The sequence below is a fragment of the Spodoptera frugiperda genome, chromosome 20 (genome assembly GCF_023101765.2).
Source record: "Spodoptera frugiperda isolate SF20-4 chromosome 20, AGI-APGP_CSIRO_Sfru_2.0, whole genome shotgun sequence".
Lineage (NCBI taxonomy): Eukaryota > Metazoa > Arthropoda > Insecta > Lepidoptera > Noctuidae > Spodoptera > Spodoptera frugiperda.
In genome coordinates, this window is record NC_064231.1 from 5,293,612 (window position 1) to 5,319,153 (window position 25,542).

The 25,542-nt window shown below is 33.3% G+C and overlaps 1 protein-coding gene across 1 annotated transcript; it reads left to right on the forward strand.

The window, feature by feature from the left end:
• The first annotated feature begins 1,595 nt into the window (after positions 1 to 1,595).
• On the forward strand, positions 1,596 to 17,448 carry LOC118280574 (uncharacterized). The gene is made up of 8 exons (XM_050701708.1): positions 1,596 to 1,702; positions 2,246 to 2,345; positions 4,323 to 4,484; positions 9,433 to 9,532; positions 11,371 to 11,442; positions 14,158 to 14,272; positions 15,949 to 16,049; positions 17,212 to 17,448. Exons 1-8 carry the CDS (start codon positions 1,641 to 1,643, stop codon positions 17,445 to 17,447), a joined length of 948 nt encoding a protein of 315 aa, XP_050557665.1. The 5' UTR covers positions 1,596 to 1,640; the 3' UTR covers position 17,448.
• The last annotated feature ends 8,094 nt before the right edge of the window (positions 17,449 to 25,542 follow it).

The window sequence follows — 25,542 nt, forward strand, 5'->3', positions numbered from 1 at the left end:
AATGACCTCTGCTGGATACCTACATGCCAATGCGATAACTCGACCAATCAAATAGTGTATTAATTTTTCAGTTTATTATTGCCAGAGATACAACACCATATAACAATCACTTAAAACCACCGTCAACCTATATGTTTAATTGATTATAGACTTTAACAACAGCTATATACGTTCTAGAATACTTCGCGGCTTCAACAAAACTGAAATAAATGACTTCTACAAGAGCTTCACTGAGGTGAAAAATAAGAACTACGTGCCAGAACCGTATGTCAGGAAGATGCATTCTCTGCTTGAAGACCTCGGATACTCGTTGAAAATTCTATTGGATATGGTAATGAAATGTTTTAACTATAGGAGTGTTTTACTATAAAAAAAACAGCGCAGACATACTTGCACCGATCGGTACCGAACCGCACAGATTTGTCTGTACTGGAAACTTGTTTCTTTATATAAGCACCTTTACTCAGTAATTTCGTAGGAAGCTCTTTAAGTAATTTTTACTCGTAATATGCTTTATTTTTCTAGTTATTTCTTCTTCTATTATTGGGGGTAAAGTAACCATAGGTAGATACACTGTACACTTTGAACCACTTTGTACTTCTACTCAGCACTTAAAACCAAATGCTATTTAGCAGTTGCACTTATGACCACTTAAGCAAAGAGGTAGTTAGATGTGCTATTAGTTCCATTAAAGTAAGGACCCTCACTTGTGATTCCTAAGTTCATTATAAAAAGACTCACATGATTTGGAGCTCAACTTTTACCCAATTACTTCATATGCTGCTTGAACATAATATGTTCATACAACTTTCATAAAAGTTGTCGATACTGTTGATGAAACCAAGAAACGGTTGGCTAAGCGAATTTAATCAAGTGTAAGGAGCTATTGAATAGAAACTGAATCGATTGAAACGAACGTTCCATTGCACAATTCCGAGTATTCAATTTCCATAATCATGAATAAAAGATATAAAACTTTTGTTTTTAACAAAAAACTAATTTTGTTGTGAAAATATCATCAAGAATATTTTGTTCAATTGTTTATTATTACTCTTTTGCGTGACATTGGATACATGTTAAATGTCTAATCAATACTTATTTAAACAAACAAATAACTATAGATTAAACCAGTGCATGTGAATGTTGTAGGCATGAAATAAAGCTCATTTTCCACAATATTTCATTCGAGGAATATATACATTCATAACATGACAATGGGCGGCGGATTTGTCCCTACCGCATCCGCAACCGACAGTTTTAACTGTTTCTAAGCAAGATGCGAGCATTTGTCATTTGTAGGCGCCTATTGCCATAGGACGCACTGTGAACAGTAGGCTTAATACAAAATTAAATGCAACATAAATGTAAAATATGTATCTAAATTAGAGTAAGTAAATTGGAATAAGCAATATATTGTATGTATGGAAATTTATTATGCACATCTTGTTGTGAAAGAGCCGAACATAGGCATATCTTGCTTAAATGGGGCCTCCAATCACATTTTATGGGTATCGAACTCTGTTTTTGCAGATAAACTTTTTTTTTACCTAATATTTGTTTTTATGTTACAGTTCAAGAGGCCCTGCAGTAACATCACTGTGGAATGCAATTGGAGATCGAAACCGTTCAACTGTTCGGAGATGTTCCATCCGCTGCTTACCATAGTGGGGCATTGTTGTCAATTCGATATACCTTATTTCATGTAAGTTTCTATTTTTGTAGTCAGTTACTGACAGTTCGCCGTAAAATTTAATAAACAATTACTATATTTAGATTTTATTAGATAGAGAACAAAGGATTGATGATATGATTAGCTTATTTTTTTGACGGTGATACTAAGTAATGGTCTAAATGTGACACGTAAAGCCTTTTAGTACGTTCATTATTTAATTATTTGTAATAAAAACATTACGGAATCCTCAGAACATAAAAACATGATAATAGTTAGTAGTAAAATATTGCACAGCGGAGCAAAATCTATTCATAAATACGAGTGCGAATCACAAGTTTGATATCGATAGCAATAACATTTCAAGTCCACTATAAATCAATAGAGACAACAAACAAACTTATCGCTTTCAAAAATGAACAATGAATTCAGATTTATGATCCAAACTTTATGAATACGAAACAAACATTTATTCCCTTCAAGTAACTTTATATTGGGACTAAAATAGAATAGTTATCTAAAAGACAAGCTGACTAATTGAACAGACGTGGGTTTATGAGTTCACTCGTGTTTCAGGGAGCAGGCAGATAACCAGACGAACTTTATTTCTGGTCTGGACTCCACTGAGGCTTTGGACATTGTCGTCAACGGACAGAGCTCTAATGGACATTCTGTTGTAAGTTATTTTGGAACTTTTACGGTTTTTCTCTTCTATATTTTGAAGTTATTGGCATCAAGTTCTTCTTCAATTGGCGTTTCATAGTCACTGTTCATCCCCATGGGAGACAGGTGTGAGGTTATGTAAGTATGTATGTTTGTGTTCTTCTTCAATTTTATTATAACTTTCGTGAAACATACTATGTAAATTAATTATCATCAGCTTATTCACGTCATTTTTGACGAGGAACTTTATTAGTTACTAGCAATGCTAGAGGCATTCTTGAGCAACATTCCGCGACACACGACACAATGACTGTCGCGTTGCTACTGCTATTGTCACAGCGCCAGTGCCACGTATGAGCCTCTACCATGGCTTGAAACTAGTTGAGTATCTTGTCAAACAGTTACGTCAGTAAGTCGATGTCTTCTTCAATTGCATTGTTACCGAAGATCAAACGGGTTCACAAGATTCAAAACTAAATTAAAAATGATACAAAAGTTGCAAGATTAATAATATAATCTTTCGACTACAGATTAGTTTGAAAATGTTGAAAAACAAACAAATTGAGATATCCACTTAATCCCATAAACTTTATTGGTTATCTATAACTTCAAAGGCCAATTTTCGAAGCGACCTGCTCTGTTATATTAAGGGACTAAGTGCCCTTATATCTACCTCATTTGTATGACAACACAGTCCGATGGCTTTTCGTGTGTACGTGAAAGAATTATAGATCACACTTCAAAATAAATTCCAAAAAAATATTTCATCACGATTAAACCCACTTAGTAACCACTTATTTTTGTTTATGTCGCCATTTTCTTAAGTTGTCTACAAAATAAACTAAACCTTTTTCTTTTCTTCCCTAACACGAGCCTATTTAATAAATACCGAAACATCAACTGGCCATTAATCAAATATTCATGGATTGCTCTGACACTTTGTTTCGCACCAATAAACATTTGTATTTACCCTCTGAACCCACTCAGTACTCACTTCTCCGTCCCTTTCAACAGAGTACACAATAGCCGGCAAACAAAAGATATATCGAGCCAATATTGCTACCCAGTTACACGTTTTAAAAAATAAAATACTTTCTGTGACAAAATATTCTCGTGGAATAAAGGAAAACCTCATAGCATGTAGCAGAGTAATCCAAATTGCTTGCAGGAAGAGAGAAATTTAGCTGACAATAAAGATGATATAAACAGCACCTGACAAATACTTTGAACGAATTCGCTGACAGAAGGGGAATGGCACTGAAATAAAAATGCTGGTGTATCTACATTGAAGAATGTAAAAATAGAAAGAAGTCTTCTTTGTTTCTTATTTCGTATTAAAAAATGAAACCATCTTTGATCGTTTTTGTGTTCTTAATAAAATGCTTTATAAATCAAAATATTGAATAAAGTGTTAAATTTAAATATAGAAAAGATTTTATTATGAAGAAGGTATTTATAAAAGAAGAGATGGCTATATACCGAGTACTTTATGGATTGAAAATAGAATGCAGCCTCTATATAATTGCAGGCAGTTTAGAAACACAATATCTGATAATAATTTACTGAGCGCAAGCGACCTGAGATAGTATTTATAATTTTAATGCAGCCAAGATAGTAAAGATACAATAACGTACAATCGAACATAATAATTACGAAATTACTTTACACTGTGGAGGACTAAGGGGGGGAGGAACATCTCTTGGTTTTTGCTCAACCACTGTTGAGCGACGAACAACTCTTGGCTGATGATGATGACACTGTTCATATATAAAATCAAACACTATTCTAAATATTATCATCTTTCATGTTATTCTAAACAACCAAAATTACTATATTTAATTACATATCATCAACAGTCTATTAGTGACCACTGCTGACCAAAGGCCTCTACTCGCATGGAGAAGTCTTGAGCATCAATCACCACGCTTGCTCAATGAGGGTTGGCATTTTATTTATTTTTATATTATTATGTCTATATTCTTTGTTCCAGCTATACGTGTACGATTATAAAGAAAAAGTGACCCTGGTCGACAGCTTTTTCAGTCTGACGCCGCAGTCGTTCTTCGACGTCAACATCTACGTGTGGGCCATCGACTCCTCCAGCTATGTCAAGGCACTGCCCCTGTCTGCGAGGAAATGTATCTTGGATACGGTACATTACCATGACTAATGTTTTTTTAGTTTTTTTGTTTATATTCCGCTCGCATGCTGTGTTGCATGTGTGAAGCGATGTTGCTATATACCCAAAGGTTGTCGTGTAGAAATAATTTTCAGTGAAAATACTGCTTTTGTGCACGTTATTTTAATTATTAATAGTGTACAATAAAGAGTAATCTGTCTATCTATCTACATGTAGTATGTAATATAAGTAGCATTGTAGGCGTTTTGCTTAAAACGAGTAATAATTTTGATCAATACTTGGGTGAGATAACAAGTACTGAAAAAATCCATAACCTAGTACTGCTTTAAACAACCCAAACAAACTTACGCGATAGACAGACTACTAAGGATAACAATGTGGATTTGTTAAACAATCAATTTATACTTTGTGTTAGATATTACTTGTCGTGGTGGCCCGGAGGTTTACGACGCCCGCTTCTCATGCATTAGGGTGCGAGTTCGAAACCAACCAACGGCAAGTACCAATATCACTTTTTCCGAGTCATATGTAGTTTCCAAGATTATTTAGACACCACTAACAGACGGTGAAGGAAAACATCAAGTTGTATTAGTTTTTGATTATAAGTATGAAATCGCCAACCCGTAAAGAGCAAGTTTAGTGATTAAAGCTCAAACCTTCTCCGTGTGAGACAAGGCTTTGGTCGGCAGTGCACACTCATAGGCTGCTAATGATAACGATGAGATATTACTTTTCATATTCTTTATTGTGTAAAATGACCAAAACAATGCCATTCTGTTTTAAATTCTTGTAAAAAATAACAAAGAAAATATTAATTTATACCGGTCAACTTTTAATAAAATTCTCGTTCATCGTTTTTGTATCGGCGCGGGCCAAGGGACTGTGTTGAATTTAATTGAAACAAATATCATTAATCATTCACTTTTGTCGTCCAATGACATGCGAGTCATTGGCGAATCTCCATAATATTATATAGGTCACTAAGTCAAGTATAATTAGCTAATATTATTATCCTTACTTCACTTTCCTTATACATAAAATCAACATCAGATTATGTTTATTTATTTGTCGTAGAGGAAACTAGTTATGTGTATTTTGCGACATATCTCTATTTATGTTTATATGATGACTTTCGTGAAACAAACTAATTTAATTATTATGTTTTCCGCCTTACTCACGTAACTGTTTGACGAGAAACTCGATTAGTTTCAAGCGAGAGGCTCATACTCACTTCTACTTAGTTTTCTTCTTGTTTTGTCTTTAGAAGTTAAGCAGTCACTACAAATATAACGACACATCAATAGTCTATAAGTGACCAATATATGCTGTGTATTGGTCATAAGTGACCAATACACTGCTGACCATAATTACTTGTGATGACAGTGTGCACTGCTGACCAATTACTACGCTTGCTCAATGCGGGTTGGTAATTCCAAACTTGTAATTAGAAATTATAAGCCTAGGTTTCCTCACGATGTTTTCCTTCACCGTATGTTATTGGTGTCTAAATAATCTTAGATAGTACATACAACTCAGAAAAAGTTACATTGATACTTGCGGCTAATAGATTTTGAGAAGCGGGTGTCTTAAACCCGCGGCCCGCCACGTTACTGCATACTACGATACATTAATTCTGTGATATTTAAACTTCATAAATGTAGTTTTTGATAAACTTTTGTTCTGTCCACATTTATTTTATTTTTACTTTTCAAATAAAGTCACTTGTTTTTATTGGATTTATCCAAGTTCTTAAAACTCAAGGGATTATTGTGTCTGTTTTAAATTGCCTCAGAAAAATAGTTTCTCAAAACAAAATCGTGACCAATTTATGATTTATATCTTTTGATTGTAAACAAGGTTAATCTAATATTCTATTCTCTAAAATAGAGAGGCGATTAACACAAAATAAACCTAATAAAATACGTATGTGCATACGCGTATTTCGTTGTGTTACAAGTACATGTAAATTTATTTAAACAAAACTAAAAGGTGCCATCTACATCTTTTGCAAAAACTATATAAAATCCTCAAAAACTAGATATTTTATACAACATAATCCCCTTCACTCTGAAAATATAATACTACGGAAAATAAGTAAAAATATTACAGTACCAGCAGCGAATAAATTGCAGAATCAACTGAAAAACAGTTTTCAGACTGAAGTGAAAACAGTATGGAAATGGCGATAAAAAATTTCGCGTTTTTGCATAATTGTTTGGCAAAGTTTTAATGTAATCTGGAACGCAAACTACGAAAAATATGTAAAAATGTAAAAGAACTAAGATCGTGAAGCGTTCAACTGCGCTGCTATCCTGCTACATATAGAAAATTACATCTAGATTTTTTTATGTTCCACACAGCATCTGAAGTTCTTGCACATTGCTATTTTTGGTTTAGGTAATTGTTTCCATATATTCGAAATCTTAAAAGCATTTTCTTACAATTTAAAATACTATCAAGTGGTGAATGAAGTATAAAAAAAAAAGTGACAAAACAACACTTCGTATTAAAAATTATTTCTTACATTAATGTTATAATTTAAATTGAATATATGAATTTTGTATGTAACTTTTCGAGGATGTTGCTCGACAGATTTCAAGCGACAATAGGGGCTCATAATCATGTGCGAGATGTCGCACAATGTAATATTGCTACAAAAATTTTAAAATAGTTTTCTCCTCATAAGTTAATCATTTGTTTTATACCTATTCGTTCTTTAGAGCTGTGCTTACAGAGTAATCGAGAAACCTCTAGCTCACCACATCAAAGTGAAATACGAGAATATCAAAGTGATGTGCTCTTGTAAGGACAGTACAATTATCGAGGATAGTTGAGTCATGTTCCACTGTACAATGCTTTGATGCATCAATTGGAATGCAACTACTGATAATTGTGACACTCAGATGTAATCAAATCTACTAATCATGTATTGTGTCGACGCTAACACATGAGGTTAACTTAAGTATTAATGCTTTATCATAGACTTCAGATTTATTTTTCGTTATGGGTCCCTAATGTAACTTGAAACTACTTGGCGTTATAATTCGTCGAATAGTCCGTATAACTTAACAAATTTTCAATTTTTAACTGTATGGTTTCGTAAAATATTGGGACTTCATTATGTATATTTTTCTAAAATAGAATCGAATCGGTTCGTCGAATTAACTTGTTGGTTGTAATTGCAACGAAGAAGTTATAAAAAAAAACGACTAGATGAAGTCGAACAAAGGTAAAAGGTATATCTGTCACACAAAGGCATGGATTAAAAAACCTTTGCAAGTCCGGACTTGCGTAAAGACTTCCAAAAGAAGTAAGTCTTTTCAAAAGATCAGCGAAAATTTCGTGGTATCGTCGTCTCGATTCGACGTCGAAATGTCGAAATTAAACAAAGATGGAGACTGGGCATCAACCCCAGGCACATTTCAGTGCACAGAAATTCAATTTCATAGTTTACAGACTTCCTTCAATCTGAAGATTAAAAGTTTCACAAAACAATACTGAAACTCTCAAGATATTAGATTACAGATCAAACATTTTTAATCCTAGCTCCGTTTGGTATAATTTTACTATTTGGTTTAGGGTTTAGAATTTTCCAATTAAAACTAAGTTTTCATAAAACAAACAGAAGTAATGAGATTTATGAACTACCGAACGAAATCCTTCAGCGTCTCATTTCAGACCTTCTTGTTTAGTTTTGGTATTTTAATTTATTTCTGTTTACTGAATATTTATTGGATTTTTAATATTAAAATCCCGTGAGGTTGAAGTACCTTGATTTTTCTTTTGAGATTTTCTTAGGGCTTTGTTTGTAGAATTATAGTATTTGCATAATGTCAATATCGTGTAGGTAATATGTACATTTCAGCAGGTGGAGGCTAAATATTAATACGTAGGTTGGTGTAGGCGCAATATCGAACAATTCAATATTTTTGTATAATTCGTTTGCATTAAAAGCAAAGCCGTTTAGATTATTTTATGTACTTTTCTTTCGTGTTTCATTTGCCAATATTTATATAGGCAATTTAATCGAATTAAATATGTAGGTAGTAACTATTCTAGTTCAGCGACTCCTGAACTAACATTTTCCGTGTATAATGAAGCTTTGGTTGTTGTGAATCTATAATATAAAAATAAGCCTTCCTGACGCTATAACTCCAGAACGCACGAACCGATTTCCACGGTTTTGCATTCGTTGGAAACGTCTCGGGCTACGTGAGGTTTATAGCAAAGAAAATTCAGGAAAACTTCATCATTCATAATTCATTGGTGACGAAACGGAGTTCGCCGGGTTTGCTAGTCCTAAAATAAAAAAGAAACGAGATAAAATCTACGCTAAAATAATTCTTAATTCCAGTGTTACACGGTATTAATTAGAAACTACGATTAATCTTCGCCGCACCCGTTTCAACACTATCTTTGATCACGGATTAATAAGATAACTATCGAGTTTTCATCGATGCAGGGATTTACGTTAGCCAATAAATTATAGGCAGCTGGACTAAAATACCAATACTTTACAAGTTTGAGGTTTAAACTTTGACACTTTAGTTTTAAATCAAGACTAAGTACTGTTTTAAAAAGTGATAAAAGATACTAACTTTAAATGGAATTAAATGGAAGATATTGAAAAAGATAATTAAAAAAAAAAGTGTTTTTTGTTACAGTTTATAAAAGATTTTATATTAAAAATGTCTTCATAAAACACTCGAAGTATTAAATTGTAGCTTTCTTCATACTAAACAATATTTTCTAAGTTTTCGTACGAACCGTTGTCGTACAGAATGTTACAATTTAATACCTATTTTGAGCACGGGTACTTAAAGTGTCGCTGTCAAAATTTATTTGGAACAATATTTACATTTGATGTAAATTATCATAAAACATTATAATACTACTTCAATTGAAATTGTTTGTTTTCTCTTGTCTTCCTTATTTCTCATTAAAAGCAATTAATTTTCAGGACCAAGGAACATTTGCTGGGTTTCACCAGGGATGTATGACGCGTCTGATTGTGAGGAAAGTCGTCAATCGCTGCCGCTGTCTGCCTTTTGATTATACTTGTAAGTTTCCAGTTATAACATAACATTCCTTTACATTTATTCTATGTACCTATGAATATTACAATAAAAGTAAACTTGAAATTTTTCTTAGCACAAAAACAACATAAAAAGTCGCCTTAAAACTAGCCAGATAAATTGCTATCAGTAAAAATAGTAGCTAATACCACGGGGAGTGCTCTGAGGAATTGTTTAGTTTGATACCTCCTCTGGTGTTGTTGTCCATGAAAAGTGGCTGACAAGGCTGGTAACACTTGAAGCTATTATCTTTTTGAAATTGGAATTATCCATTGCTTCCCTTGCAACCTGTATTATTTGAAGATCAACGTCTATAGTATTTTCTGTTCCTCTTACTGCGAATTAGAAAACTCGCGTTATAGCGATTAGATCTTTCTTTCATTTACCCGTATGCAGAAAGTGTTCGATTCAAGCTTATTTTTTTCGTTTTATCGACTTTCATCAGACTTTCTATACAAGCTACTCGATTGTAGACACTTTTGCTTGTTTTTCAGCACTCTCTCATTTGATCGTTGCTGGCGCCCTCTGTCGGCATTTCCATGCTATTAAAGCACCAATATGAATGTAGGTACCTACCGCTTTTGTTTACACAGAAATCAATTTATTAATGTAGACAGTTCTTGTAACCCTGAATAAATATTTTACAGTGTAAAATATTGTTAAACGTTAAAAATGAAAAAACTAGAGTTACTAAAATTTAATTATTTTTAACGGTTTTTACTGTAAAACGGTTTATCTGGATTGGACGTCAGTATAATTAAAAACAAATGCTTTACAAATTTTATGTACGAAACACGTCACTTTTCCTCGAATATGAATTAGACCATTTGCAAAAACTGAACGTTTTAATAAAACTTTTAGATTGGAATAAATTCCTTTTTAGTATTATTGTGCGTTGTGTCTGGAAGAATTGATTCAACTTATAAACTAGCGATGAATATTAGATTATAAGCTTACAGAACTAAAAGAAAGAAACGTTTTATCAAACTTTGACCCATTTCAAAGTTTTTGTTGAAATGTCATGATGACCTTTAGTGGTAAAAACATAATTATTTTATATTTCAACTTCTACAACAATTAAAGGCAGTAAGTTACATAATAAAAACTCACGTTAAAAAGTAAAAAGTTATTACTTATACTATTCTTTAATAATTTATTTATTCTGAAAATAATGAAGTACACAAGGTAAGCGTCCACAGGCCCGCATCATACGCATCGTATGCATCCCGTATGACATCAGCGCGCATGGCATGTGCATATTGCTGATGATGCGGTCCGTACCGTAATGAGTTTCTATACAAGACAAACTAAAACCCGTTGAGTGCGATGCGTACAATGCGGACCTGTGGACGCGTACCTTAAAAGTAATATGCGTTAGTAGGGACGCTGTCGCATTTTTAGTAAATGCCCAACACCATCCCTGCCAAAAGTCACCATGGGTGACGACCCTAAGACATCTTAAAGTGGCAGAACAAAAAACTAGGTCAAAATGTTTCGGCCTTTTTAAAATAGTGCCGTGATATTTTTTAAGTGTTTTGTTTAATGAATATTTTAACATCTTCTTTTCACAAGTCAGTTTTAATACATCTTTTATTACTACACAAATAGTATTTTTCTCTTCTGTGACTGTGTTAATAAAAGTAAAATTTTTGAGAGTAAAACTGCTCGCAAGAACACAATCTTTCTTTTTTGTGTTAAGTCTTAAGTTATTCTTTCTGATTTTAAAAGTCGCTTTTTTATTAGACTTTCACACCTTTTGATTTTCTTTTGACGCGTGAATATTTTTCTCTTATCTTTATATTCTCTGTTTATTCATATTTCAGCAAAAGAATTGGACGTAGAGGACTTTAGTATTTGTTCGTGGGAACACTACATCTGCATATATCAAACAATAGGTAAGTCTTGCTTCTTAGTTTGTTTTAATAATACCACTCATTAAACGGTGTAACAAAATTTTTTGTGGAACAAAAGGTTTAAGGTATTTTATTAAATGTCTTATCTGTATTGGGTGAGGCGAAAATAAGTACAATTTTACTGACTAAAAACTACCCAGTTCCCACTAGGCAGTTCGCAGACTCCGTCGGCATAAGACTGAACATCTGTGGTGGTCTGATGGCTCTTTGAGGCGCGTGTCGAAAGTGATTCGTATTGGTCTAGTTCTGGTCGGGCGATGAGCTACTTTTACTCCGTCAGCAGAACCGTCAAAGTTACAGTGAGCAGTGACAGGGGTAAAAACTCTGTTAATTCAAACTATGAGGCACAAAAGCAGTTTAATAGGGTGTTTTATTAAATTCATCGGGCATTTTTTGTATGGGACACAAGGTAGCCTACGGCGAACATAAAATAAAATTAGGTACGGTGGATAGGCAATTTAAATCTAGTTCACAATGGTATAGTTCCTAATATCTGTGGGTCGATGGCAATAAGGAGAAATTGGACATTTAAAAAATATTTATAAATGTTTTTAGTAAATGGCAATAATTGAAGAGGAAACCCTAAGAATCAAAAATAGAACAAAACAACTAGGTATTTTTCTCTTAACTTTTTTACTGCGATGATATTGACGAAGGACTGCGATTTAGTAATATAAGCTATTTCTCGCAAGCGCAACATAATACCAGTTTTAAGACTATGGACGAGTTAGTGAGAACGAAAATGCACATCAATCTTGACGGATTTAAGTTATTCTTTCTGATTGGCTTTTTTACAAACTTTCATACCACGGAGTGATATTTTAACTTACTGAGCGGTCGTTTAGTAATTCAGGAAAAATAGTCAACTTAAAATATAATTGTTCATTTTACTAATACATTTCCATATTTCAAACATTATTGTGAATCAAAATAACTACACAATATTAAATAGATTGCAAACTACGATTATCATTTAACAAATATTTTGGTTCTATGTTCGCGACTATTTAAAAAAAAAACGCCCGATGTCCTTTGTTATATGTATTGATTGAGACTTCCTAAAATAAGTACAATATTAACTTCACCTCAATTCAAGATATAAAGTATTTTCCACCCGATAACCAGACTCAGATCCCTAAATCAACATTTATAATATTTTTAACCTTGTATGAAGTGCTTAATAAGTCTGTTCATATAATTTCTATGAAGAATACAAATGAAATGTTTTGTTTCTGGAAATAGAGATACTTATGTAGCTACCAGATCTGAATAAATTACATGAGACGGATGAGCACGGCAACAAACACTTAATACTGAGAGACATCGTTACGCAGAATATTACCATTTTGTACAAAAATATTTTTTATTCACAAGTCATAAGGATTTTTTTAGAATGCCGTCTGTACAAAAAATTCTTGACTAAAGATAAACTTGTGTAGGATACTCGTCTATTTTTAAATCAAAGCTAAAATAATTTTATTCAAATTAAATCATTAATGGAAGCTCTTTGAATGTCTTAATAATTATGAAAGTAAATGTCTAAATGTCCGTCAGTTTGCCCGGCATAAGATTATAGGATACATAGTGTCTAAGTATGAATATTTTTTTGTTACTATGTATTTTTTTTTCTTTATATCTTAAAGATTTCTTCAACGAAACACCTCTTGGCACTAACTCGTAGTAACAAAATAGAAATAAATGGCAGTATTCATCTTCGAGGGAAACTTTTTTTCTATTGCTCTTTCATTAATGAAAGGCGTATTCATCAGTGTTAACACTGGCACAGCAGATATTATACGGAACATTATATAAAAATATTTACTAACACGCCTACATTATTTTAAGGTACGATAAAAATAAACAATTTGTCCGTCTTTTAAAACATAATTCGAGAATATTCTTAAAACATCAGAGTGATACAAAAGGCGTGCTTAAGTACTCGGCCGTCATAGCTCAGGGACTTTACTTATGTTTGACAAATTATTATGTCATCTTTTTGTGCATGAGAATTATAAAACACAGTTTAATAATACGAATAAATGAAAAATATTTTAAAAAACAAACTCAGAGGTGTCAGTCACTTTTAAAGTGCAAACATGGTTAACAAAGTACATCAAAGATAATTCACTGTTACAATATTAAACTCACAACACTGATTCTAATGATTGCAATCACTGAAGACTAATCAACTGGCCATATTGCCAGTAAGCAGTTGTTCGCTCTCAGTCCAAGACCAGAATGTCTGTCGTGGCGCAATGTTGAACCGTCAACTGCAATCTCACAATTAATTATAGAAGCGCGCTATCCTTGCTCCTTTGTTGTCATCCATTCGTTTTGGAGTAAATTGAAGTTCCATACTAATGACTCTTCCGACACATACTAATTTAGATCGCACAGGTGAAAAAAGAAATTTCACCTATGAGATCTAAATATCATTTAAACACAAAAGTGAACTTTCCTCTTACACATAGACTAACTTCCAAAATGTATGAGCAATCAAAATATACCATGTATACGATCAGATAAATGTGTATAATACTGTCAGTACCAGTTAATAAAGCCACGAAAAGCCGTAACCTATCTTTAGTTCAAAGGCTCTGTAATCGGGATTAATACCCGTGATTATAATCTTGGGTAGGCCTGAAAAAATATATATTTCTTAGTTTAATACAATAATAATATTTTCTTTGGTTACAGAGATGATTGAAGTTGACATAAAGGATATAATATCTGATAGTGAGTGCTACCAGAGATGTGATTACGTGGAGTATGATAGTGAAGTGGAGTTTGTGAAACATCAAAGGCATTTGACGTGAGTATTAGATGAAGTATTTAGTATTTTTATGCCTGTATATCTGGACTGGATTTTGTTATATTGGAATTACCAACAATGGCATAGGATATGACATATATGCCTTAATTACGTATTATGATATCGTAGATTGATTCTGCCCATATACAAATATCGAGTCTCGACTCGATTACTTTCCTATTCTTTGATACGACTGCACGATTGATGCGGTAGCTGAGCAATCAGCTGCCGTACAACGGGTAGCGGGTTTGATTTCTGCACGAGACAACTCTTTGTGTTAGTGTCTGGGTGTCATGTGTATGTGAAATTGTATGTTTGTAAACGAAACCACGGACTAGTGTGCGGCCAATGTTTCAAAAAAAGTGGTACCAGTAGTAGGTACCTCTAAAGAACAACAGAATAAATTATGTCGATAAAACTGAAAACTGTATGTACTCGTACCTAGGTATAACAAAAAAATTAAACATCACCCATGTCATTTCACTAACATAATACCAATAACTTAAAGGAAAGTAATCCTTTGTTGCCTTAAAAACCTTCAGCAACACAACCCATTACTCCGACATGTACAAGTAAACATCAATTCCCGAAACTGTTATAATAGTGAAATTGATTCTGAGAAATATCAACATCGAATTCGTCATAGATCTAGAAGGTAGTAAGAGTGCTTTTCCACCAAAGATGTGCTACGTAGCTATGCTACAAAGATGTAATAGGTAAGCTGTGAAACTATGTGACCGTTTCCACCGATGCTAAGCTATGTAGCTGTGTGAAAAAGATGTGCTATTCTGTTGCGCAGCCGCAAAGTGCCTATGCGAGGAAGATGTGCAGCTCGAGTATGCGATAGTAGAGAAGTCATCCATAGTACACATCCACAGCACGCATCCATAGCACGCATCTTCCCATATAAAAAAAGCTTTATCTTAGCTTGCTTAGCTGAGTCCATTTCTACCAGTGATAAGCTATTGTACCAATGAATATGATTAATGATGAAGCCAAAGACATCCACAGCAACGTAGCATAGCACATCTTCGGTAGAAAATCACCCTAATACTTTAGGCTAGCAAAACATAGTAAATCCTATTTGTCCCAAAGGACCGATACCGACGGTACCAGTATGTTTAGTGTCCCATAGGACTTTAAGACAAACATCTTCCTTGTACCTTTACTTGGAATACACAGGAAGATTTCCTGTCGTGTCCTATACTAATATTGTAAGCCATTTGTTATTTTGTTTATTAATTAACAACATCGTTCCATCAACATTATACTAGCGCCTTACTTCGGCTTTGCGTGGGTGATACAATAATCTCTGATTTCTTTTGCGAGTATTTCTTTCATCTTGAGAGCCTGGCTAGGATAACAATAAAATAACATTTTTTTTATAATTTTCATGTATAATGTGAGCAAAAGGAAATACATTTTCAATTATAATAATAATTTATACAAGAGAGCAGGAAATGTATAACAGCAAATATTATATTATTTGCATTTAGTATCGTGAATAGTCAAAGTTAAAATCATTTATTTCCCTTAGACCAAGAAGACACTTTTGAACGTCAAAGCAAAAATTAAAACTCTCGTTCCTGTTGGTCGCTGGCCCGTGTCAGGTCAGTCCTCATTTCACAAACTTTACTTTCATATTATAATCATTTTATCTTGTTTTTAAATTTCAGTGCACTGAATGGAACTTACAGCCGTGTTTTAGTACATTTCAGTCAGAACACTTGCATGAAGTATCGACGAGAGGTGCTCTACACTTGGGACCAGATGTTAGGTGAGTTTGTGACGAGACCTCAAACTTTTTTATTGATCAATTCTGCAAAGAATGTTGGTAAATATTGCGATGCTTAGCAACAAGCTTACTGTTTTCAGAAGTAAATTTTATTTAGGTATAAAACTAATTACGGGAATAAATAGCTAATAAATTGTTTATGTAGACACTTCTTTAAAAGTAATTATAGAAATCTAAGTTGAAAATTTGCTAGCAAAATCCGTTTAAAAGAAAAGGAGAATTCTTAAAAATACGGCCTTACTTTTCAGTGTAATGTTAATGTTCGACAATATTTTCAAACAAAGTATTGCAAGAAAAACAGAACACAATTTTATCTTTAAAAAATACTCAAATACCAAGCTAATTAAAAGTCCTTCCTATAACAAACAACAAAAGCAAAAAGTCTTCACCTCACTTTAAAACACGTAAGCCAAAATAAAATGAAGCTTATTTTCCTTAAGTTTAAAGTATAAAATCGCTTGTTGGTATATTGTGAAGTAAATACATTATCTGGGTTGTTAAATAAGAGGGCTACAGTATAAGAGGTGTTGCCTCCGTTTACAAGTAAAAATATTAATGCTTTTCCTGTCATAACGATCGTGAATTTAGCTCATTAAAATGTACTCGTACTACATAAAATGGTTATAATGAATAAGGAAAGTCGTCGTTTACATGAAAAGATTATGTAAACATAGTAATGGATTTTGAAGAAAATATTATTTTTTATAATTACCGTGATAGTTAGACATCGATATACTAAAGTAGGTATATAAATAGGTATGGCACCCACTTCTAACCTATCTGTGGGTGGATAACCTATCATTACAAACAATAGTCATTTTTAACTTTAAGTCAGTTTTTTTACGTTTATCTCTTGCATTGGCAAATTGTTATCGATTTACTCTTTAAATAAACATACATACCTACATAACCTATGAGGTCTCCCATGGGGTAGGCAGAGACAATGGAACGCCAATTGCTACGAATCTTACATACTTCTTTCATACTATCTAAGTAACTTAAAGAATTCTAATAATGATGATGACTTTAATGTTTACATTTAATACTTTCTTCCGGCATATAAAAATCTTGTTTCTGTATTAATCTGTATTAATTAACTGAGCATTACATAGGTATAACACTCATGCATGTTTCGTAATTTCAGCGAACCTCGGCGGTATATTCGGACTCTGTCTTGGTGGATCTGTGATCAGCGTAATTGAACTAATCTGGTTCCTTCTAGAAGTAATCTACGCTGTTCTGTGTTCCTTCTTCAAGAACCGCATCGCACCAAAAGAAAAGGAGAAGGAAAAAGAAAAAGTATTCGTTATTACTCATAAGGAAATGTTATCAAAGAAAAGTTCTGGAAAGAAATTTGGAAAATATAAGTTTATGAATTAAATCATTAAATTATTAGTTCACAAGTAGCGCAATAAATAGATATATAGCACATAAAACCAATTTAATTTCGTAAAAAAACCTCTATATTGCTTCCATTGTTCTCTATTAGATCCAAAGCCCGGATTTCCTTGCCACTAATCCCATGAACGTGTTGGGACTTAAATTATTTAAGACCATCGAAGTAACATCCACGACTGTTGTATCGATTTCAACAGTATTTGATGATTTGAACTTATTAATGAGGTTAGTTCCACAAAGTTGGGATTTCCTACAATACACAGATGAACGGGAAAATTGCTATTTTTTGTTTAAATAAATGTTTGCCAGTAAAAGAATAAACAAATATATATTATGATTACATAACGAAGCTGTTATCACACATCGGCGTTAATCCCTACAAATAAGCTTTAGCCAGTTGCCAATAACCACAATTTTATTCGGAGTTTGTGTTGTCACACAGGTTTTAACGAATTATTTTAGCAATCCGTAGTTATTTAGAACTACTATGTTATTATAATGTATACTAGTTTTAGCCATATGTAATATAATTAAACTCCTAACTATGAAGAATGTATATCAATCTCCTAATAGTATTATTTATTAACATTTTGTCACGAAAAATGAAAAATAATTTATTGAAAATCGAAAATTATATTTGATGTGTTGACGTTTGGCCACTATCTCGCCTGGTGGTAAGCGATGATGCAGTCTGTCAATAGGCAAACACACTCTAGCGTAAGCAACCCAATTCACTCGAGTCTTGAAGATACCCAGGTCCTTTTTGTCATGACCGAATTTTTGATTAATCCATTTGGTCATGTTATATCCATTTTGTCACTATTCGAATTTTAACGCATTTTATGCTACGTCCTATGTCATTAGCAGTGATGCAAATAATCAATTTACTTATGTAAATCACCCTTCAATAAATGAATAAACAATGAACTATTTAATCAGATCAACCGGGTTTGGTAGAATAAATCCGTTTGCATTGAAACACGTAATCCGTGCAATTGATTGTTTGTTTACTGTGCACACAGTTGCCACGTACTTATACAATGTAATACTGAAACTGTAACAGTTAATCGTACTTTAAGGATAATTTTATCTGGATCACGTAAAACTACGCAAGGGGATTATTTTTTTACTAGCTGAAGCCCGCGGCTTCGCTCGCATGGATTACAAACTTTGTGGCTAATAAAAGTAGTCTAAGTTACTCCTTAGTACATCAGCTACCTACCTTAAAATAAGCCAACAAAAATTCTGTTAAATACGTTCAGAAATACCAAACTATTCATATAATGAAAAAAATAGCTTTCAATTTTTTCTGGTTCTATTGGTCCTAAGGCACAACAGATATAACTATGATGTTATTTCCTCACTAATGAGAAATTCTTTGAAAATTATATTTGGTTTCTTATAGAACTTGTCTTATTTGCGAAGTTCAAAAATATCTCTATTATAAGGCAAACATCCCTATTTTTCATGTAAACTAACTTGTTTCAGGCACATTGGCAATTACCTGTAAGGCTGTCTATGTACCTACTATTTACTTAAGATTTCAATGGAAAATTCCCAAAATAAATTCTACGTGTGTCAGTTTGTAATATGTAGGATTTAAATTTTTATGCGTATAAGCCGGTAAATGAGCAGATGGATCACCTGATGGTAAGCTATCGGCGCCATTCATGGACACTTGAAACACTAGACGAGCAGGCCCATTCGTGCCAACGCACGGCTCTTTCAAACTTCTTATATTTCTAAGAAGATATCAATTTTCTCGTGTCACGATTGGTTAACTTATTCCGATAACCATTTGCGAAACATTTACATTTTCCTCTTCGATAAGACTTTAAATACAGACACTTTAAGGGTATGACAACAGTAGGTGGTATCATTTAAAACATCTGAGTTCACCTTTAAATCTTATTTGCCCGTAAATATGAAAGAAAACAAAGAATATACAGGAAAACCTCATATTCACGAAATCTTAAATATCTCAGGATGAAATCTTTATGAAGAAAAAAGATTTAACTTTTATTTTTGTCTCCCACAGATTTCTGAGTGACATATGTACGTAGATTACAGGCATTTTGTACATAATATATGTGACTTCCTTGATATTAAATGCTTCCTGAAACATTTTTTTCATAAAAGGTTGCTGTAAAACATGAATCTTTTAACGCTTGACATGTGCCGTTTGCAATTATTTAAGGCAGAAAGTAAATATTCATCATTCATAAGGGATATACTCGTAAAAGGGTACTTCTAAGTATTATATGGAACTGACGATAAAATAAACAGAAAATCCATCAACATCACACTTACTTAGTAGTTTGTAGTGACCCGTTCTCAACGACAATCAATAATAGACCTTACAGACAATAAATAAAACCACAAGATACCATCAATATTCCTGTATTGTCATAAACCTATACGCATGTAGGTTTATAAGGTTTACATTCAATCGCAAAAAATTTGAGAGATAAAGTAAAATCTGCCTGAAAGAAATGTGATACTGGCAACAATATTTCCCAATTGATACGAAGCTCTTTCGGATGGAAACGTGAACACATGAATACGTGTCTGGTTACGTTACGTTACGTTATGTATACTAGACAGATCGAATATCATACAATGTTTTTATGAAACAGAAACGGAGTATTTTTCGGTTTTGTTGCTTTCGAAATGAACCAAAGATTTAGAGGGGGATTAGCTCAAATTTTGGAACTTTCTTGTTAATTATATTTTGACTTAGTCAAATTTATTTAGGACACAGCGGCTATCCAGACATTGTGAAATGGACCCTTCGTCAAATGATATTGTAGATTCCTATTACGGAGACCGACCAAAATATTATGACGTGTTTTCAAGCCAAGCGAAGATGCCCATGATTCTGCTAAATTTTAACACCATCATGGGCAAAATGTTGTAGCAAATAAAGCGTTTAACAGTTAAACGCTTTATTTCCACGAGTGACTGAGTCAGCGAATAATGATTGGACTAAATGAAGTGGTGTATGCAAATTTGTGTCCGTTCATCACACTTCTCATTTGGAGAGCAAGGGGAACTTTTATTAAGTTATTTAATTATTTTAGGCTTTTGCCTTGTTTTTATAGAAAAAACACGTCAAAAGTTATTTGTAGATACCGTTTGCTATGAATTATACGTTTTAACGTATAACGTTGTGTATGTCATAAATGTAAATGAATTAGAGCAAAAATAAATGTCACGAATTTGTGTAATAACTATCGTGAGATATACTAAATTAATTAAAAATATTGATTTACTCTCGTAAAATAATAAGAAAGCCTCTACTTGTTTCGTGTAACAGAGAGACTAACGGGATATTTACTATGTTTTTCAATATTTATGAGTTGACAATAGTTTGAAGTTGCAAGCGCCATGATCACGGATAAACAGTTTATCCGTGATTATGGCGCTTGCAACAGTGCCGAAATATCGGAATGTCAGTTTAAAAACTTATAACAGAGAGACTCTCCTTCCTAAGTATGCGTGGACGTGACGCCCACTGGTAAGTGAGCTGTGTGACGTCGTCACATCCCTTCCGGGTTCTTCCGTGACTCGAAACTAGTAGACATTTTCTCAATTTAGTATTTTTTTCAATTTTTTCTAAATTAAATTATATTATAGGTAGAGAGAGGTGTTTTGCAGACACTATTCTAATTTTGATTCAAAGCATAGATTGAATGTCGAGTAAAATTAGAAAGACATTTTTAGTATTAGACTTTTAGAATTTTAATAATACCTGAGAGCAGTAACAATAAATAATTTGTTACTGAAATGGAATTCAAATAACTAGTGATTTGAAAACGAATTCTTCTTCAAAATGAGCAAAAATACTTCGTTTTTCTTGCAAATTAATAAAATAACTTTTAACGTCTATCTATATCGTCACGCCTTTTATCCCCGAAGTAGTAGGTAGGTAGAAGTGCAAATAAGACGTAATGCCACTGTACAATGTACACCCACTTTTTACCATTTGTGTTAGTGAGCCATTATTGTTGTATCGAGGGGTGGGGTATGAGCCCATTGCCATGTTTTTATTGCCACTCGAAAAATCGATAAAACCAAGCAATACTTTGCCCAACCGGGGAATCGAAAACGAAACCACTAGCGACCACTCGATAACTGAGGTAATATCTTTTAACGTCTGCTGTATTTAACTATGAGATACGAATAATCCATATAGATTCACTCTTTAAAACAATAGAAAATCATTGTACTATATAGTCCACCACTTACTGATGCTTAGGTGCACAACTACAATAACTACATTAGGCTCCAAATACCTAATCTCATTAGGAATCATGTGTACTTGTATAGAATTAAATCTTGATACATATGCCATGTGCTCATTGAGCAAGCACTAAGACTCTTTGAAGAAGATTTACTTGAAGCTTATTCTTGAGGCTTAAGAAGAGAAATTAATAATATTACCTGACTCACATACTTAATTATACCGCTTGTTTATTGCAGAATATACCTACCCATAAAATAATGGTCCTACCATTATCTTTTTAATTAAGTAAAATATTTAATTGGTTTAAAATAAATCAGGCCTAATTTTAATTTTATTATAACTTTAGTGAGACATACTAAATTAATTATTATGTTATCAGCTTACTCATGCAGTCGAGTTCCTCGTCAAACAGTTACGTGAGTTAATTAATTCAGGCTTTTATTTTTATATTATAAGCAAAAAAACAAAAACGCTTAAAACACAAACATACTAAAATATTCGAATGAAGAGTATTAACTAGTAACTCAATGAATTTGATATTATCTTGATCCTTCTCTAAAGATCATGTAGGATATTTTCGTCAAAGTTTTACCACTTAAACCCACTTTCGGGCTCTAAACTAACACCCACGTCAGCACTGTGGCGACTGAAATCTAGAATCTTATAACAAATCTCAAACTTGTCCTAGACCGCTTATCGAGGTCTGACCTTGAAACTCTACTTAAGTAAATATTTCAACCAGTACATATATTTTACTAGAAAAAACATACCCAATAAAAACATGGAATTCAGTAATACATGTTATTTCAAATAGGTGATAATATTTATGTTCCGTATGTTAGAGTTTACGACATCACACTAAAATGTGGGTCAGTGGTTAAAAAAATAGTCCACGAAAGTGCCCTTTTATCTATGTAAACACAACTTCAGATCGAGTCACACAAAACCAATTTATCATAGTCTCGCTTTGTATGATCTGTCCGTACTTTCAGCGGTCCGTGTATACTGGTATTGCTTAGTTTGGCGTGACCCCGTGTCTACTTATGTCCCACAGGGTAAGATAATGGTACAGTAACAAATTGCAGCCGCTGTTTCAGTCGACATCTTGAATTATGCTGCGGGTTCCTTACTAGGATAATATATTAAAAATAAGTGGGGATACCTTCCACAGGGACTCCGTGTTCCTTTGATGTCACCATGAAGATGATGAAACGTTGGTATTGCATATTTCCTTTAAAGAATATTTGAGAATATTTGAAAGAAAATTCTAGAAATTGCAAATCTTAATGACAAGACTACAAAATTATACATTTTATAACAACTGAAGAAAACAATAGCGGAAAATGAGGACAAAATATATAACAATCTATCTTAAAACTTAGCGAAATATAATAAATCTTCAACAAAAACGAAAGCTGAATCATTGTTACCTACAACGTGTAAATGGACTCCACAATCCAATAGCCGTGACGCAGCTGTATTAAAATGTAGAACAATATGATTTGGGTTTTACCTAAGCACAGTTGTACCCTAAAATAAATGAGTAAGTCTACTGTCACGGCCAGATACCTGACCCTAACAAAAGACACTCAATTTGAGTAGATGAGAGCCAGTTACGTAAGTACCTGTAGCATACAGGTTTATCTGGTCACCGTCAAAAAATATTCTAGTGTCTTTTTTTTTTGAGAGGGACACAAATCATCCAATTTCTCCTCCCGCCTTGGGTGATGTGAGAGTGTCAGATTCTTACTGACTAAAAACCACCCCGTTCCTAGTCCTAGTCTTCAAGCCGGAGCCCCGGTAACTCGCTAGGTAGTCCGCAGTTCCAGGTCGGAATATTCTAGTACTTAAACTATTATTTTATTTATAAAAAAGGTAACTTTGAATTTGAACTTTATTTGTTGGCGCGATGGCTCAACTGGCTGCCGTGCAACGTGTAGCGGGTCCGATTCCCGCACAGAGCAGCTCTTTGTGTGATCCAAAAATTGTCGTTTCGGGTCTAAGTATTATTTGTATGCGAATTTGTATGTTTTGTAAACGCACCCACGACTCAGGAGACTATCCTAGAGTGGAGCATCGTTAAAAAAATAACTCTAATAAGTTTTTAAGGAGCACTATGTAAAATATCACCTTTTATTTGTAGAAAGGCATTATACCTTTCGAATAAAACATAAAAGTCATATTATTACTTATCGGGTTTCGAACTCACGTGCTATGATACGGACATTTACCTACCCCATACCACGACTATGAGAGTCAATTTCCCTAAATTGTACATGTAAAACCGGGGCTTATAAGTCATTTATAAACATGAATATATCTCAGGAGAGATGTAACAAAATCAAAGCTATGCTAATATATTTATTGTTTCATGTGCCACGAAATAGGATTTCGATTCGTTTATGTAAAATATTGTTACATTTGTTTGATCTGCAAACAATAGATCCGTTATATTTTGTGTATCTTAGAGATATTTCCATATAATGCATTCGATAAAGAAGAAATTTGATGTGTGGGTGTTTATAAGAATATCCAGATAATGAAGAACAAAATAAACAACACAATGTGTAATATTTTCTTATATCTAAATATCTACAAACATTTAATTTCATAAAACACGACCATGTACTGACATCTATGGGTAGCGTAGGAAGGATCGCAATATTTTACTTCATGACTTCCACACACATTATTTTCCAAAGCACTGCCATCTATGTTTCAAACATGTAACTAAAATTGCTTCACCGAAAAAAGCTCGCCTGTGCTCCCAACTAAACCATACACGTGAGCTCCTGAAAAGCGGGACTGAGCTATCGGAAAATGACAACAGATGTCGCTGATTTTAACAAGTCATGTCTTTAGTTCTAAGTTGAGAATAGAGATAGCGTCAGCCGTTACATTTTCTTATAGATAGTTACAAGCGATAGTTCAGATAACTTAATATTTTCTTTAAAACTTACTAAATGTTAAAAATAGGATTGTCTATTTCATAAATTAAATGATAAGGTAATGATTATGATAGTGTTTAAATATAAAGTACTTAGGTACTTTATAAATTATCCCATTTACTTAGACACCTTTACCAACAATCTTAGAACTTAATTGTTTAGTACGTAACGAGCGACGGTTTAACATAACTATCAATATAAAACTTCAAGCACCTAAAACTACAAGGCACTAAGCACAAGTAGCCTAAATACTACCATAAGTTAGAGGACTAAGTTGTTGCCCAAGTAACAGGATATATCCTAAGATATAATCTTTATATACAAATTGTCTAAGAGTAGGAGAAAGAAGCCGTACGTAGCACATACGGTGCACGTTACACCACGATGAGTTCACCTATCGAGAAAACTCAGGTGTACAAAGATGTATAGATGCTGGAAAAGTTAATTGAAGTTGTGGCTATAATTGGCGAATATTTTAACACTTCAAATTTCAGATATATGTAATTTTAGATATAGGTAATTAAACATTTAGAAAACCTTTTATAAGTTTTAATTCAAAGTCAAGTCAAAATTATTTAATTTAAAATAGACCAGGAAAGCACTTTTGAACGTCAAAGCAAATATAATAATATTAATAACGTCTGTCTGTCGGTCAGTTCTCTAGTGAAGCTATTTGCTCTTTCCAAAGTGTAGATTCCTATGGAGAAGAACGAGCAAGAAACTCCATAGGATACTCTTTTTCAATCAGATTCACATTCAATACAATTCTTGGTTACATTGTTTCGATTGCTTCACTAAATTGTGTACTTTACTGCTATAATTCAGTCAGACTTTTCATAATTATGAGGCCTTTATTTCCATGCTTAACTGAAGGATTGGAGAT

Excerpts from the sequence above, each read along its gene's own strand:
- LOC118280574 (XM_050701708.1), top strand. The coding sequence starts at position 1,641 with ATGTTCCATCCGCTGCTTACCATAGTGGGGCATTGTTGTCAATTCGAT. Across the intron at positions 4,485-9,432 it reads GGAAATGTATCTTGGATACG|GACCAAGGAACATTTGCTGG; the intron begins GTACATTACCAT and ends ATTAATTTTCAG. Across the intron at positions 14,273-15,948 it reads AAACATCAAAGGCATTTGAC|TGCACTGAATGGAACTTACA; the intron begins GTGAGTATTAGA and ends TTTAAATTTCAG.